Raw genomic sequence first — 16,604 nt, 5'->3', positions numbered from 1 at the left:
CAGTCTTAGATCACATTGCCACATATAGGATGTGTATTTCAATACCACATATAAAAGAGAACCAAATCAGGACTGTAAATGTCAGATTCAGTGGGTTCAATTCAACTTTATAAAATATCAGTTACAGCTAGTATAACTAATAATATTAACTGAGATTGCTTTATAGCTAATGCTAAACCTTGTCATGATCACACCTTTAGAATTACATAACGACATGCGCTTGCTGAGAAAAAAAAGTGGCACTCTACTTATTTATATTAATATTGCTTAAAGCTAGTAGAACTAAAAAGACAAATGTAGAGATTGCTCTCTTGCTGATGGCAAAGATTCACCCTCAAGCTTCGGGTGTATTACCTTTCCCTGACCAGTTGAAATTGTGGGTTCCAAAAGCATTGCTAATTTAAAATAATGTACTTAAGGTTAAGAAATATGTTTTCTAAACCTGATCCCGCATGCATGACCACCACTCATTGACCACTAACCTAGACAAACATTGCAGTATCATTGCTAAAAATGCTAAAAAAAAAATTACAAGTGAGTTAATATGCACAACACATTTTGTTACATGTAACTGTTCCTGTATACACTACTACAATTTGTATTCAACAATATGCATGGTCATGTCTTCCTTTCTACAGTGTTTGCACAGGCTTACCATACAAACTACATACTAATATTACAGCTCCCTTGAGTTTTAGAAATACATATCAACTTACTCTCGCTGAGAAGTCATTTGTAACTCCATTAATGCCACTGAACTTCGTAAAAATGCATTTAGTTTTAATGCGCTTTCCATCAGAATGGCTTTTAGAAAATGGCTAAATTGAAGTCATTAGGCCTTATGCTATCCCATCAGACTGGGAAATTAAATATGGTTGAACGTTCAGCCAAGCTGTTTTCCAGGAGCATGACAGACCTGATATTTCAGAGCTGGCATGTTCATCATTCTCTTGTATTCTGGGGGTGAGGTATTCCTTAAAGCGCCTGTGTGTGTGTAAGTTTGATATTTAGTGTCTTTCAGTGAACTGCCTGCACCTTTGAGCTGAAGTATGCAAGTCCACCTCGAGGACTGACAGCTCCTCCAGCAGCGGCACCACAGAGACAGACAGCTGGGGAGAACAGGTCTATAATAGCACCCCAAGGGCCTGAGCTAAACTAGCAGATTGAAACCCCCCCAACCCCACCGCTCTCATTCTCTGAAAGACTAAAAACCTGGACACATGGATATATTTGCTCTCCACAATGAAAAGAAAAAATAACTATACTATATATATACAAAAGTGCATACAATATCAAAGGCTCTGTTGGACAGACACCTTTAACAGTGCATAGCAGTAATGGTACCACATTAATGATGGGCTATTTTGCAAGCTATTATCCGAGTGAATAAAAGCATGCAGTGACGCTCTTACCCGAATGTTGTCAAAAGAAGCTTTGTTGGTGACATCATACAGGAGCAGCAAAGCTGGAGGAAACAGGGAGGAGAAGAAAACAACAGAGAGGAAAACAAAGCGAGAAAGAGAGAGAGGGAAAAAGAAAGACAGTGGGAAAGAGAAAGGAAAGAAGGAAACAGAGGTGGTTAGTTATTCAGTTAACCAGAGCTCCCACCTGGGAAAAGTTCATCAAACATAAAAATCTCATTTAGTTCTATTACCAATTTACAAGAAAGTTTCTGTCTGGCCTTTGGTGCACCTCCTTTTGAACTTCTGCAGTGGCGGTTCCTATATGTCTGGCTTCTTTTATTTCTTCTCAAGGCTGAATTTTCATAATGCTGGGTAATTGCATTGCTCGCTCATTGTCAGCCAGGCTGACAAATCGGCTGCCTGGCCTAATTCGCTGGAACACAAGCATGAGTCTTTATCAGAGCCTGTCAGCGAGAAACTCAAGCACTAAGCTAATGAACTTTGGGTACAGCTAACGGAGCAGCAGGGTGCTGATTCTTATAGGCTTGAATGGATTTATGTTAAGTAGTTCTGTAGAACAGCATGAGTAGTCTGAAAGGAGATATATATTCACTTAGGTTGCTTCTATATTTGTAGTTCAGTTCCCTTGGTCTGGGCCAAAGCAAAAATTGATCCATTACTGCATTTTAATTCTGGTTCATTTACACCAATCTATTTGACACTGAACCAAAAGATACCAACAAAAGTCATATGAACAAAAAAATCACAACTGAAACAAATTTTAGCATGTACATTTGGCAAAAATAACTGGGATAATAGCCAACATACTTTCTGAAGAATGCTGCACTTGTTTTATGTATGCCTTGTGATACCCAGCAAACACACAACATTGTCACAACATTGCCTACTGTCTTACAATGTTGCATACAACATTGTCAAAAGGTGGTGCTGTTTACGTTGTCTGAACAAGGTCATTATTCAGTAACGTTTGTGTTATGACTACTTGTTGGTAACTTCGCGAAAATGGAGTTCCATGCACAACATAATGGAACCTATGATGATTCTAGGAGGTCGTGACAACATACTGACAACGTTGCCACTATGTTCTCACAATGCTGTCAGATAACGTTGTCACAACTTTCTGAGGAATTACATTTAAACATTGTGACAACGTTGCAGGCACCAAAACAATGGGTTGTCACAACGTAACTGTGTTTGCAGAGTATTCTAAAGCAATCAGCTGTCAGAGGCCATTCCATACCCATTCCAAGTAATCTCAATTACATAATAATTACTCATAAAATCTTATTCCACATCTCAGATGTCCAGTTTAAGTGCACAGTTCTAGTGCATACTTCTTTCTTTTTATCTGTTCCCTTTTCTCAGTAACAGCACCTTGACAGCTACGCATCCTTGCAGACTCATAATGTTGAGTTGTCTTCTCACAGTGGAAGGATGGACAGAAACACCTGTGGATTTTCCCAGATCTGAGTGGAGAGGGGTGCTTGATTTTCTTCTCTCTCTCAAAGATGAAAGCTTAACAAGCTGGTAACATCTGTGTTAGTTTGCCAGATCTCGCACAGTTGTTAGGTCGTAATTTTTTCCATATCTTTGAATCATTTTTGAACTCTATTGTTTTAACACGCATTTTCCTTTGACTTTCCCCTTCTTTACACAGAGTACGTTATAATGCTTTGAACATGTCTAATTTGAACATGTCTAATTTGAACATGTCTTTGAACAAAGTCATAATTTCCAGTACAGAGGTCATAGAGAGATTCTCTAACGCACATTGACATGTGAAAACAGCATCAGAAATGTATCTGTTGAACATACCAAAGAAGGTATGTGGAGGAGACTATGGTTCATTCTGTCTTTGCTGTGTTTTGCGTTCATAATTCAAAATAAACCACATTAAGAGTTCATTTTAAAGCAGACTGCTTACTGGTATGCTCCAGGGTTTAAATCGCAGTGCTCTCACTTATTCTAACAAAAAGCACTAACAAAGTAATCAAAATAATCAAAATTGCATAGAAAACTCACATAACACGCATAGGCTGGTTCTTTTTAATAGTAAATAAAATGGCTTTATTTGTGTTGTAGACCTATCACCACCACTGTAAAGAAATCTGAATTTCTCTACAGTGCATCATTTCACATCAAACCACTCTGAATGATATTGTTTATTATAACTACTGAATAACGTAGTACTTTTGAAAAATCAGTGGAATTCCCATTTATTTGAATACTAGGAAAATTCCTCCAAATCTTGAAGCTGGTAGGATCTTCTAAAAGATTATACATGCTAATATTACTGCTCAGAAGCTGACTATCACAACTGTATTCAGCCTCTACATCAGTAGCTATGCTGAATTCCCATTTACAGAACCTCCACATATGGGAAATGTTCTACACCAACTAAAGGTGTAAAAGTGCTAGAAGCAAGCCAAGAACCACTGAGGAAGTGTAGTGCAGAGCAAATTTAATGGATTTGACCTGGGACACCTTAAGCATTACAGGTCAAAATGCTCAAAAAGGTCAAAAACTTGGGATATCTTCACGCATGTAAATAATATGAATAAAATATCAAAGCACAAAGGCATTCGATTTAGCACCATTCTGTCATTCTGTGTGTCTGTGTGGGTACTGAAGTGAAATTTTAACCCAGCGTTTAAGAGAGTGAAGAGTAGGGCTGCTGCTGAGAGTAGAGGATGTGGAGGATGATAGGAAGGTAACAGAACCTTCTCCTGATTGGCTTCTCTGCACTCCTCTTATCTGTTCATTTCAGCACTCGAGTGTGTGTGAGCAAGCAGGTGTGATTTGCTGCATGCTCGGGTGGGTAGGCTTGTTTGTGATAGTACTTGAGTGTGAATGTGTTTGTATTCTGCATATATCTTTTTCTCCAAAGTCTCCAATATCAATGGTAATTTTCTCAGGAATAGAATCAATTCTTAAACAGATTTTATAACTCAACAGAGCTAAAATCCACATGCAAACATGCCTGGTCTAAACAGCTTTCTTCTTCTGCATCAGAAATGTGAGACTTGTTTGAAAAATGGACTTAACTGCCCGTCCTTTACTACTCAAGCCCTTCAGAAGATCTTTTTTTTCCTGTGAAAAGTGCAACTTTGGTATAACTGAAGTATTCAACACTGAGTGCTGTCAGAGAGTCAGCACAGCAGCAACTGGAGTGGGAGAGTGAGAGAGCAGAGAGAAAAACTGACAGAACAGATGAGATCTGATACGCTTAAGAAGACACGGTAGTAAACTCCAATTGGGGAATGAGAGGTTCCAGAGGGAGACGAAATCAGACTCTTTCCATCAAAAAGAAAAGAGCTGGAAATGGAGCAGAGAGAAACAGACGGCTCTGCTTTATGCCCATTTTTCATGGGTAATATCTGATCTACTGATTTTCAGTGTCCATTTTACTGATTTGAAGTGTCCGATCTACTGATCGGGGCACTTTTTCACAATCATCTCGACGCAGAGATCCCCCAAAGGGAGACTTCGGACAAAATAGAAAATGCAACCATATGCTGTAACCATGCCGACTCACATGCCCCAGTAATTTCTAGAGTGAGATTTCCTGATTTGAGTACTAGTAAAGCCCCTTCTGAGGATGTATTTTGAAGATGGGAAACACTTTTGAAAAACTACAAGCACTGGTTAATGCAGACACCTAACATTATTGCTGAATATCACAACTATATTTATTAACCCCTACATCAGTCGCTATGCTAGCAGTCAGGATTTCTTTATTGTCATAAGGGAATTTTACAATGTTTGTATGATATATTTGTGTAATGCATGCTAGGTATTGTAGGAACAGAACACTGATGAAGGAAAACACAAAACTTACAAAATCCTGAATTTTGTCAAATCAACGAGGCTGAGGGAACTCTGTGCTGTAGAATACTGCATAACACAGCAAATAATATAACAGAATGCTAGTTTTAGGCTGGAATGTCCTATTGTTACAGTGTTCACAATGATACTAATGTTTTACTTCTACAATGGTCTTTACACTTTACACCTTTGAAAAAAAAAACTCATCCCACTAGCAGTGAATCCAATGACAAAATGATCAACTGCTGTCACCCTCTTTCCTATAACCCTCCTGAGCTGGCTGTTCAGTCACTAGGGCCTATCGATGCACAATTCCCTCTGTCATGCAACTACCCATCCTCTGGTTCTCATGTTCAGTGTTTAAAGGGGAATTCCAATGATTTACCAATATATCTGCATATTCAAATGTTTGAGATATAAACAAAGTAATTCAGAGCAGTTCGATGTGAAATAGTTAATTGTAGACTAATTGTACACTATTTAAGATTTTCTTTACAGTGGTGGTGATAGGAACCACAATGTATACAACACCAATGTAGCCATTATTTTCTATTCAAAATGACCAGTGAACCTACAAATGTCTTCTAAGCTTTTATTTGTTATGTTAATAAAGGTAAAATGTTGAGAGACGTTGCCAAAGCAGTTTCATAGAAATCTAGGACCAAGCCTCTAACGCGCAAGCCAAGAGTGACAGTGGCAAGGAAAACAAAAACAACCAAGACTCATCCTTCTCTGATTGACACCGGAGAGCAAAACAAGGTCGTAAGTCACAATCTGCGGGGTCTAAGCACAACGAGGCCTTGTGTGCCAGCTTTAGGACACAGAAGACATACAGTGGGCAGTAAGATTACTCAGAAAGGCCTTCATTTGTAGTGATTATAGATGAGGGACCTCTAAAACATACATCCACAAAGATTTGCATAGATTCATTTTGCGAACGTTATCCTAGACAGGGAATTAAACTCAGAATCTTAGTATTCGCAGGCAAACATTTTCATGGTGTGCAATAAATCCAAACAAATAAGTTTTGAGGACCATTGTGTCTTACAACACCTTGTATGCACCACTCCATTATGGAAAAAAAGGTGTCTCACTAATCTGGCAATGTATTCATAATTTCATGTAATAGCTTCCTGTCATGTACCTTTAAAAGGCACTAAACACTTTGGACATCTGTTTCCATCATCACCGCTTGGAACAAATTTGAATTCTGCAAGTTTCAGTAGAACGAAGAATTTCACATCAAACTACTCTGATTGAACTTTATTACATCTTAATGATTTAATTATGCAGCGATTTTGATTTGGAATTCTCCTTTAATCTGCAAATTACAAAGTTGTGGATCACTGAGTAGTGACAGATCTGGTAGACTGATTGGAGGAGGGAGAGAGGCGTCTCCGAACACATAAAAAGAGTGTGTATTAAAGGTGATTTAGGTATGCAGTCCAGTGGGAGGTTTCCGGATAATGCTGGATCTTAGGATTAACAAATGTGTTAAACAGGTTCTTACGCATCAAACATTTTGTCATGTGGGTTCCCAAAGCACATGTTAGATGGGCTCTTCAGAGAAATTCAACAGCTTCTTTGCAAATTGTGTTCCTGCTAAAGCACAAGCAGTTCATCAACAGATGCTATGAGTCAGTAGCTTGACTTCTGTCTTCAGCATGTAAAATAATCAAACAAATGTACTTGTCTTTTCTACATTTACTCCAAAAGGTTGTTGTGTACACTCAAATACTAGGTACTTAAAAAGAAGAGTGACGTGACATGTACATGTGATTTAACTGAATATCTTATAGCTACATGCCTTTCATTTAAATCTGCTACACTTTGCTATTGGGATATAGCAAGTCCAAATTCAAAATGTACTTGTTTAGTACACGGTCAACAGCTGCCATAAAGTAGCCCTATAGAAATCTGGATCCAAGCCTCTAATGAGCACGCCAAAGGTGACAGCAGCAGGGAAAAACTCACTTAGATCATGAGGAATGACAAAAATCAAGATTCCTGAGGGGAACACATGATTCATGGGTCAACGCCAGATAGCAAAACAATAACAACATGAGTTAAGAGAACTATGAATAAAGAAATAGCCCTATTCAGATCTGATTAGTTATCAGGGTGACGTCTGTTTATGCCTCCTGGACGTGTGTCAGCAGTGGTTATATGATTACACTCTATTCATGTGGAAAGTTGATGGTATGGTGCATATAAAGCAATGCTTGGATGGTATTGTGTGAGAATATAAAGTGCTCTATACGTGTAGTTGCTAGTATAATCACCCTTCAAATCAGCCTGTGAGAACTCGCTTCTCTGATAGACATTCTTTTTTCATTTCTCGTCCAGCTAGTGCTCTCCCAGGGTAGAGAGGATGGAGACAAAGCTCTACTACCCAGATCAAGTAAACAGTTGAAAGAGCTCCAAAGAATCTACCATTTCACAACTTGGCAAATGTTTAATATGGACACACGCCCTAGAAGATTAAATACGGCGAGTAGCAGCGGTCAAAAAACTGTTTTTCCAACATGACACAAGTGCGCCTTCCAGACATTTGTATCCAGACAGGGACACAATTATCAGACCATGATTTTGTGAATAATAGTAGGTAATTCGGTCTGTAATTTTCTGAGGGGAGGAGGGAGAAAGGATTGTTAACTGAAGTCTCTATGACATCCAAGTGAGGCTTTTAATTGCAAAAGTAGAGTGAGTGGGTGTAGAGCCCATACCATAACAATAAAATTGAATACAGCTAGGAGCTGGTCAATCAAAGAGAAGCTCTCCAGTACGCAGAGCATAACACTGGTTTGTAGAAAATGAAAATGGAACACTGCATTGCATACATTTATTTCATAAGTGAAAGAGGTGTGAGATCCACCATAAGAAGTGCAAGATCCTATCTTGTTCTGGCACAAATTAAGCCCTATCTATAGGGCCGTGCAAAAGTGAGGGACCGTCCTTTCCAGACAAAACGGCTGTTAAGTGCGAGTTATTTGTTTTCTCAGTGTTAGGAAAAAAGTGAAATAGAAAACTATAAAGAAGCTTTACCAGCTAAATATATATTTTTTTCTTTTTCTGGTATTTACTGTGTCCACCTTTTGACTTCCATTCTTTTCAGGAGATTTCAGTTTTTCAAAGAAATGTGCAGGGATATTTTTCCACACCTCTAAAGTTAAGTCCTAGAAGTTAGTTGCATGTTATTTTTCTCACAAGAAGAACCCCAAACACATTCAGTGATGTTGAGGTCTGAACTCTGGGGTGGTCAGTCCATTGTTCTAAAAACAGCAGCAGCTTCTTTGCTTAATTTGCAAATTTTCTTTTTTCTGTAATAACTTCTTGACAGCTACACATCCTTTCAGAAACATAACGTCATCTTACAGTGGAAGGATAGTCAGAAACAACTGTAGGTTTTTTCAGATCTGAAGCAAGAGTGGAGCTTAATTTTCTCCTCTCTCTCAAAGATGAAAGCTCTATGTAGTGTTTATCTGATGGTGACAGTTGGGGAGGTCCTCCAGGTCCTCAGGCACAGCTGACAGGAGTTCCATTTTCTCTATAACTTTTAATCATTTTTTGAACTCCAGTTTTTGTCGATTATCTTATCTAATCTCCTTATATTACCTGAAAAAATGAATTTATGACTTTTCCACAGGACCGTAGGTCTCCATCTTACCAACCTGCTTGGCACACTGGAGAGCTTTTCTCTTGAAAAAAACAGCTCTCATTTTATTGCTATGGTATGTATAGCCCCTGCCACGCTAGAGCCATCCCACTGCCCACTACTCTCTTCTCTGAGAGACAACAACCTCACCATCTCCATCTATCACAGCCTGTCAAATGCTTGCAGAGTCATGGGGCCAAAGACATCACCAGCACTGGTGAAGTACTTTTGCTGTTATTGTTGTGAAAGAGAGAGGCATCATTAGGCTGTGTGATGGAGAGCAGCTCAGCTTGGAGATAAAGGAAAGGAAGGCCTATCACACTGGCTCTATGTCTTAACATTGGAGCATCGGTGCAATCTTTCTTCCCAGAGATGACTTCTCTGCTGGGCCTGATTGGAAAGCAAGAGGAAAACAAAACAGGCCTGTCTAACTCCAAGTGAGATTTTTACCAGGGATCAGGGTTTTATCTTCTTTTCTAGTTCACAGAATATCCATCTAGGGCCGTCCTGTTTGCACAAAGTGTTTCCATCTTTTCATCCGTGGTAACTTTCTTCTGTGAAGTATGCTGAACTACAGGAGACAAGAAACACTCCTCGTTCTCTGAAGACATGCTACAGCATTCACTTTGGAGAGCATGTCTCGTTTTATTGAAGGCCTAGAATCCATATGAAAGGATCAGATCTCCCTGTCCATACAGTCGTATTGGGAACGGCATGGGCTACAATCCCATAAGCGCACTATTACAGAACAGTAAACAGAACGATATAGAAAAAGTTCTCTTGTTTAACCTGATCTTATGTGGGCGTCACACCAGAGACGTACACTTTAACTCTGTTTTATATCACTTTATAAAGAACATTATGCACTGTGATTGCTTCTGAGCAAGCGTGCACACACATTCAGAATGAACTTCAAATCGCTGAGGGCTTATTACTGATTTGTTTCATCAGAGTTAAAATAAACCTCAACTGAAGTGTGAAGTACAGTACTGTGTAAAAATCAGAGAACTTTAATTTGTTTGATTTCAAGTCAAAACGGTTGTTAAGTGTAAGTTATTAATTTTTCAGGCCCAGAAATAAGCACAAGCATATATTCAACAGAAAATTACACAGAAGCCTTGGTAACTAAATATAATATCAGATATTTGTGGCCACCCTTTGCTTTTATAACAGCTTCCAATCATTTTGGGTGACTTTCTTTCAATTTATTTTAAGAAATCTGAAGATATATTTAGTACTTGTTCTTCTAAGTTTTAAAGTGGCAGTAGAGTGCAAACAAGTAAACAGTGGACAAATTAAATACTGATAGACATGATATTACACTTGTTTTCTGGTAAATAAATGTTTCCTGCTTTTTATCTGACACTGAAAAATGAATAACTTATTTTGACTGAAAATGAAAACCACAACAAAATTGAATTATTTACTTCAACAGCACTGAAAAATCCTATTAGAAGAGACAATCTATTTCTGCCACTGAATGCAGAAATAGCTGCTATGTTGCCTCTGCATCAGACAAATAAATAAATGCTTAAGGGAGAAGAAAAATAACAGCTGCTCATGAGCTGCTTAAAAATAGATTATAGTCTGCCCTCACTGCTCCTACAGCAAGTAACCTGAGCAATTCAGTTGAAACGAAATGCATCCGGAAAACAGACTGGTCGTTCCACCTCTACTTCCCTTCATGTTCACTTGTTCTGAATTACTGGAGAGAGAGAAACTTTGGCCCCCTCCACTTTTTTTTAGCTTTATGTAAAAGTAACCACCTGAGCCACGGCCTAGGAAAAAGGCCAGGAAGCAGAGTATGCGCACATGAGTATGTGACCATGTGCGTTTGACAGGTGATGGCTGAATGTGTATAGAAAGCCAGCGCACCAGGGAATAGCACTAAACATCCCTGGACCTTTCTCTAACCTCAACCGCAAAAAGGATTCTTGTCCAATGGTTGATCCTTTGCTTTCTTCAGCTCCATTTAGCACTGTGAAAGGCAGCTTTTAAAAACCAAGGCAAAGACCCTCTGTTTAAGTACAGTACAGCAATGCAGACTGTACAATTTGAACATTAAATCCCAGAAAGACAAAAACATGTAAAATCCAAATACAACCTATGATTAAAAAAAGGAGCAAAGAATTATGGGTAGCTCTGACCCCCAGACCTACAACACATAATTTAATAATAACATAATAAGTATCTTTCAGGTGTTTTAAGTGTTGAGTTTAAGAAGTGTGACCCTTGATATCTGACAATCATATGATCCAGTAAATCACTGTTCAACTAGAACTTTTGGAATATAATAATTTTACAGTCAGAATTACTGGCAGCTTTATTAAAAATGAAAAGCTTTACTCACTGTATTACATAAACAGCACATGCAATGAGTGATCGTTTGTTCCTAAACTAATGGGTGCATAATGTTATTTTTACACCATGTTTTGGACTAAAAAAACCCAGCTTCCAAAATATTGGCACCCCCATTTTTAATATTTACTCAAGCCTTCCCAGGAGGGAATATCAGTACTAAGCCATATTTTTTAATGCTTAACAAGGTTGGAGAACAACTGTTCTGGGATCTTGGACCACTTTTCCATGTAGAACATTTCTAGCTCCTTGATATTCTTGAGTCTTTGCTTTTGGAGCACCCTCCTCAACACAAATCTGTTTTTTTAACTGGTTTCAGATCTGGAGACTGAAAGGGTCATTGCAAAATGTTGATTTTATGTTCCCACAACCATTTCTGTGTGGACTTTGATGTGTTTTTGGGGTCATTATCTTGCTGAAAGGTCCACCTACGGTCAAGTTTCAGCCTTCTGGCAGATGCAGACAGACTTTGGGCAAAGAATTTCTGATATTTACTGGAATTCATTATGCCATCGATTTTCACAAGGCTTCTTTTGTGAAACACTTCCAAAAAGCTTCTGGTTATGGAGGTGGCATATGAGAGTGGATTCTGAAAACTGAAAACCCCAAGATTCAAATGAACTATGCAGTTGTGAAGCTGAGATCTTTGAGCTCCTCTTTACCTCTCTTACCATCCTCCTCACTGCATGTGGGAGCAGTTGGCTCATGCATCCTTCTCTGGGCAAATTTACTCTTCTATGTTTTTCAAATGTTTTCATTCTAGCCCTAATTAGGCTTAATAGTAATTTCAATTGACTATTTTTTTAAAACAATTTTTAATCTGTGTAGGTCCACAACCTTCTGTCTCATCTTTGACAGGTCTTTGGTTTTACCCATTGTGATGTATGACAAAGGGATTTTACATGCATGTAATCTCGTATTTATACCGCAGGAAAACAGGAAATGGTCATGGGGGACAGCCAAGTTCCAGTAAGTTTCTTTATTTACAATAATCCTTTAAATATTATTATGCTTCATATTTTTGGCAAGATTCTTAAAATAAAACAACATTCTTGTAGGACTTCTGTTAGATTTGTAGTATGTTTTTTGAGAAACATTTAAATCTGTATTCTGTAAATATGTATTGTTTATTTTACATATGTTTTTGCCCAGTTTCTTGGGGGGGAGGACGGTGTAAATAAGTTCTGGATTTGACTGTAAAGTTGACAGTTGATATCAATTATTATAGCCCCATTTCCAGAAAAGTTGGGACTCTGTGCGGAATGTAAATAAAAACAAAATGCAAAGATGTGCAAATCATTTAAACTCTATATGTCATTGACAATAGTACAAAGACAATATATTAAATGTTGAAACTGAGAAATTTTATTGTTCTTTGAAAAATATATGCCTATTTTGAATGTGATGCCAACAACACGTTCCAAAAAAGTTGGGGCGGAGGCAACAAAAGGCTCGTAAAGTTGTGTAATGCTAAAAAAAACACCTGGTGGTTGATTGGCAACAGGTCAGTACCAAGATTGGGTATAAAAAAGCATCCCAGAGAGGGTGAGTCTTTCAGAAGTAAAGATGGGGAGGGGTTCACCACTCTGTGAAAGACTGCACAAACAAATAGTGCAAAAGTTCAAGAATAATGTTTCTCAACATAAAACGGCAAAGAACTTTTGCTTTTCATAATCTACAGTACATAACATCATTAAAAGATTCAGAGAATCTGGAGAAATCTCTGTATGCAAGGGACAAGGCCAAAAAACAGTTGGCACTGCATTAAAAACAGACATGGTTCTCTAGTGGAAATCACTGCATGGGCTCAGGAACACATCTGAAAACCACTGTCTGTGAAAACAGTTTGTCACTGCATCCACAAATGCAAGTTAAAACTCTTAAACGCAAAGAAGAAAGCGTATATAAACAGGAACCAGGAATGTTGCCACCTTATCTGGACCCAAGCTCATTTAAAATGGACTGGGGAAGTGGAGAAGTGCCTGTGGTCCGACAAATCAACATTTGAAATTCTTTTTGGAAATCATGGACACTGTGTCCTCCGGTCTAAAGACTCAGCTTGTTATCAGTGCACAGTTCAAAAGCCAGTATTCATGATGGTATAGGGCTGCATTAGTGCACATGACAGGGGTGACTGGCACATCTGTGAAGACACCATTAATGCTGAACAATATATACATGTTTTGGCAACATATACCGCCATCTAGACAACTTCTTTTTCAGGGAAAGCCTTGCTTATTTCAGCAAGACAATGTCAAACTACATTCTGCATGTATTACAGCAGCATTGCTCCATATTAACATAGTTTGGATGCTAAACTGACCTGCCTGCAGTCCAGACCTGTCACCACTGAAAACATTTGGTGCATTACGAAATGAAAAATATGACAAAAGAGACCCCGAACTGATGGGCAAATATTTTTCAAAAAACAATAAAATTTCTCAGTTTCAACATTTGATATGTTGTCTTTGTAGTATTTTTCTTTAAAAATATGGTTTACATAATTTGCATATTTTTATTTACATATTTTTATTTACATATTTTATTTCCAACTGGAAATGGGGTTGCAGATTTATTAGCCACTAAGACTAGTATCAGTATGATCCACAGAATTGTTATATTGATCAAGCTCTCATCCCACCCAATATAAGTGTCATAAGTTGTTGTATCACCATCATCACCATCACACATGATGTTGTCATGAATAATAACTAATTAAACTGTTCTATTTTTTTAAGAAAATAAAAAAAGGAAAGAAGACTGAAGTGTCTGCTTTCTCCAGCTCCACTTCTGGCTGTGAACAGCAGCTTTTGAAAACCAAGGCAAGGACTGCAGAATAGTAAAGAATTATACTGCTGCAATAAAGAACTGTGCCCTCCTGAACCTTTAGTGACCCTTTCCTATAAGACTGGTTGTGATTGGGTTTAAAGTCAGCTAGCTTTAATTTCCAAGCAATACTCTCAGCTCCATTAAGGTGGCTTAAGCTGCCAATCTTCAGAGAGACAAAAGGGCATTTCAAACACAAGTCCGTCGTTTTATTCTGCTGGGTCTCATAACTGCCGAGATGCGACACAAAATTGATGAACGGGTCCCAGCTACGCTGCCGTCACTTCAACATCCTTCTGCCCATGACAGTTTCCTGAAACCAATTAGGTTCTATTCTGTGGTCGCACTGGCCAAAATTGCCTTGTGTCCACATTTCATTGCAGGGCTCATGACAGATGTAATTGAGACTAAATGTCATCCTTTGATATCACACAATTCACACAATAAAAGGCCAGATCTGTATCAAACAGTTCCATATAGCATCTAAGGTTCAATACAACGTCTATACAGGAACTTTAAATGCCATTTACAGCACTCCTTTTACACTGCCATTTACAGATTCCTTTTTGGAACCCTTTTTTTCAGGATGGAACCCCTCTCAAAAGGTTGTGCTGAAACGTATTATTGTGCCTTCTGGAAAATAATGCACAATACCCTTAAAATAAAGGTTATTTAATTCAGCAGAGAGTAAAAGAGCATTGAGTCTAAAGCTTATAGATAGATTATGATGTGTCACATTTAAATTCCATTTCTCAATAGCCAAATTAACTCATTCCACCCCTTTATATTTTAGAGGGGCTCACTGACTGGTGGTATGGGAGATCACTAATAGGTGGCGCTGACAGAAAGAATTCAATTGCGAAATAACACAGGACAAAATGGCAACAACTTGACAAATGCTTTTACGTCACTTACAGTGCCTTTACTCACTGCTCCAAGTAAAATCAGAAAATGACATGAACGCAGGGTGAACGCGGTCCCAACATCCAGAGAGAGCAACAGTGGCTGCATGTTCCAACTTCTCTGTTTTGCAATTTTGCAATTGCTTTTGTTAGTTTGCAGGTTGCTGATTTATCAATAGCTGTCCTGTGAGCTGCAGCCAGTGCAGTCCGCTGAATTACTCACACTGCTGATGTGTTTTGTTTGTAAATGATACTTCAGACTTGATGCACTTCAGTGATAAACAAATTCACCTCACTGCGGTAGCTGGAACTTTTGTCAAGAGAGTCAATAACGGAACTTGTTATTGAAAAGCTGTTTTTAAATGATAGGGCTAGACTGGTGGGGACAATAATGTGTGAAAACATTGGGGCTGGAAATACAGATGGTTAGAAGAGTCAAGCTAGAAAAATGTGGTAACAGTGTTAAAAAAATTGGTGCCGTTAATTTATTGTGTTGACACTTCATTGATGCATTAGCTTTGACACCACTCACAGGAGTCAGTGAGACTATGTATTGCTGTTTGAAGCATCTAAAAGCATTTAAAACCCCCTTGCTGAATTGCTAGTTCCCATAATTAAAAGTTTTGTGTTGTTTATTGTAATCTGGTTTGCTGTAACAGGTTTATTTTAAATGCAGAATTGTTGTCAGTGAAATATGAAAAAACCTGCTGTGTTTATGTTCAATAATTGCGTATTTGACAACAAATCCCTTAACCATAAGTGGTCTATTCAAAATCAATAGATTCTTTTGTGAAGTATCCTTAGGAGTCTTTAAAATGGCATTTGCAGAAAATGTTAAATACTGAACATTTTTTAGAGCTATGAAGTCTTTTCTTTAGCCTGCATGAAACCATTCCCTCTAACAGTGTACTTTAAATCAGGCAGCTTCTCCAGATTGTTCCAGATATTCAGTACATATGATATCCTAAGAAATAGGTGGTTTTGTGGTGGTTTGGTTCATCACTACCCAGAGACCCTAATATCTACAAAACTACCATAGTACAGTACTAAAATGGGAGGAGAACAAGGCAAATGCCACAAGTATTTGCCGTGTTCATTTAGAAAAGTTTACTTTTATTGTATCACATACTATCACAAAGATTTCCCATCTGGGGCCCAATCAATATACACATTGGCCTATAACATGAGCTGATACTGTTGACCCTCTGTTTTACTGACATCAGTAAAACATCACTCAACATCATTCAAGAGAATAAATACATTTAAAAAAAAAGACCAAAGAGTAAGTGTGATTCTTAGTTACATAATTACCTAACATCAGGTAATGTCAGCAACCCCGACCTAGGAGCTGTTTGGACAGGAGAAGCTCTACCTTCAAACCACTGTATTGTGCTTCCTTTATAATTAAGTGTTAGTCAAAGCAGTAGAGAATGATGGAAAGAAGCACTGTAAGGAAAGAGTAACAGAAATAAATAAAAGACATAGAAGTTAGTTTTTTAACAAAGTCTGTGTGCACATGTGTGCAAATTCAAGCTTATGCATGTGTGTGCATTCATTCCCGTGTGCTTGCATCACCTCTCATCATTACAACTCACACCTTCTTTCATGGAGGTG

At 38.2% G+C, this 16,604-nt stretch overlaps 1 protein-coding gene across 1 annotated transcript in view; it reads right to left on the bottom strand.

Annotated features, from left to right (window-relative positions):
• LOC118821830 (ras-related protein Rab-26-like) overlaps positions 1 to 16,604 on the bottom strand; it is a 133,572-nt gene that overhangs the window by 52,878 nt on the left and 64,090 nt on the right. The window contains exon 5 of the mRNA XM_036590566.1: positions 1,413 to 1,465. Coding sequence (XP_036446459.1) covers positions 1,413 to 1,465 — 53 coding nt within the window. The remainder of the gene's footprint in view (positions 1 to 1,412; positions 1,466 to 16,604) is intronic.

This window comes from Colossoma macropomum, unplaced genomic scaffold, assembly GCF_904425465.1.
Source record: "Colossoma macropomum unplaced genomic scaffold, Colossoma_macropomum, whole genome shotgun sequence".
In the NCBI taxonomy this organism is placed as follows: Eukaryota; Metazoa; Chordata; class Actinopteri; order Characiformes; family Serrasalmidae; genus Colossoma; species Colossoma macropomum.
The sequence above is the reverse complement of the archived record's forward strand: the minus strand, read 5'-3'. Positions and strand labels throughout refer to the sequence as shown.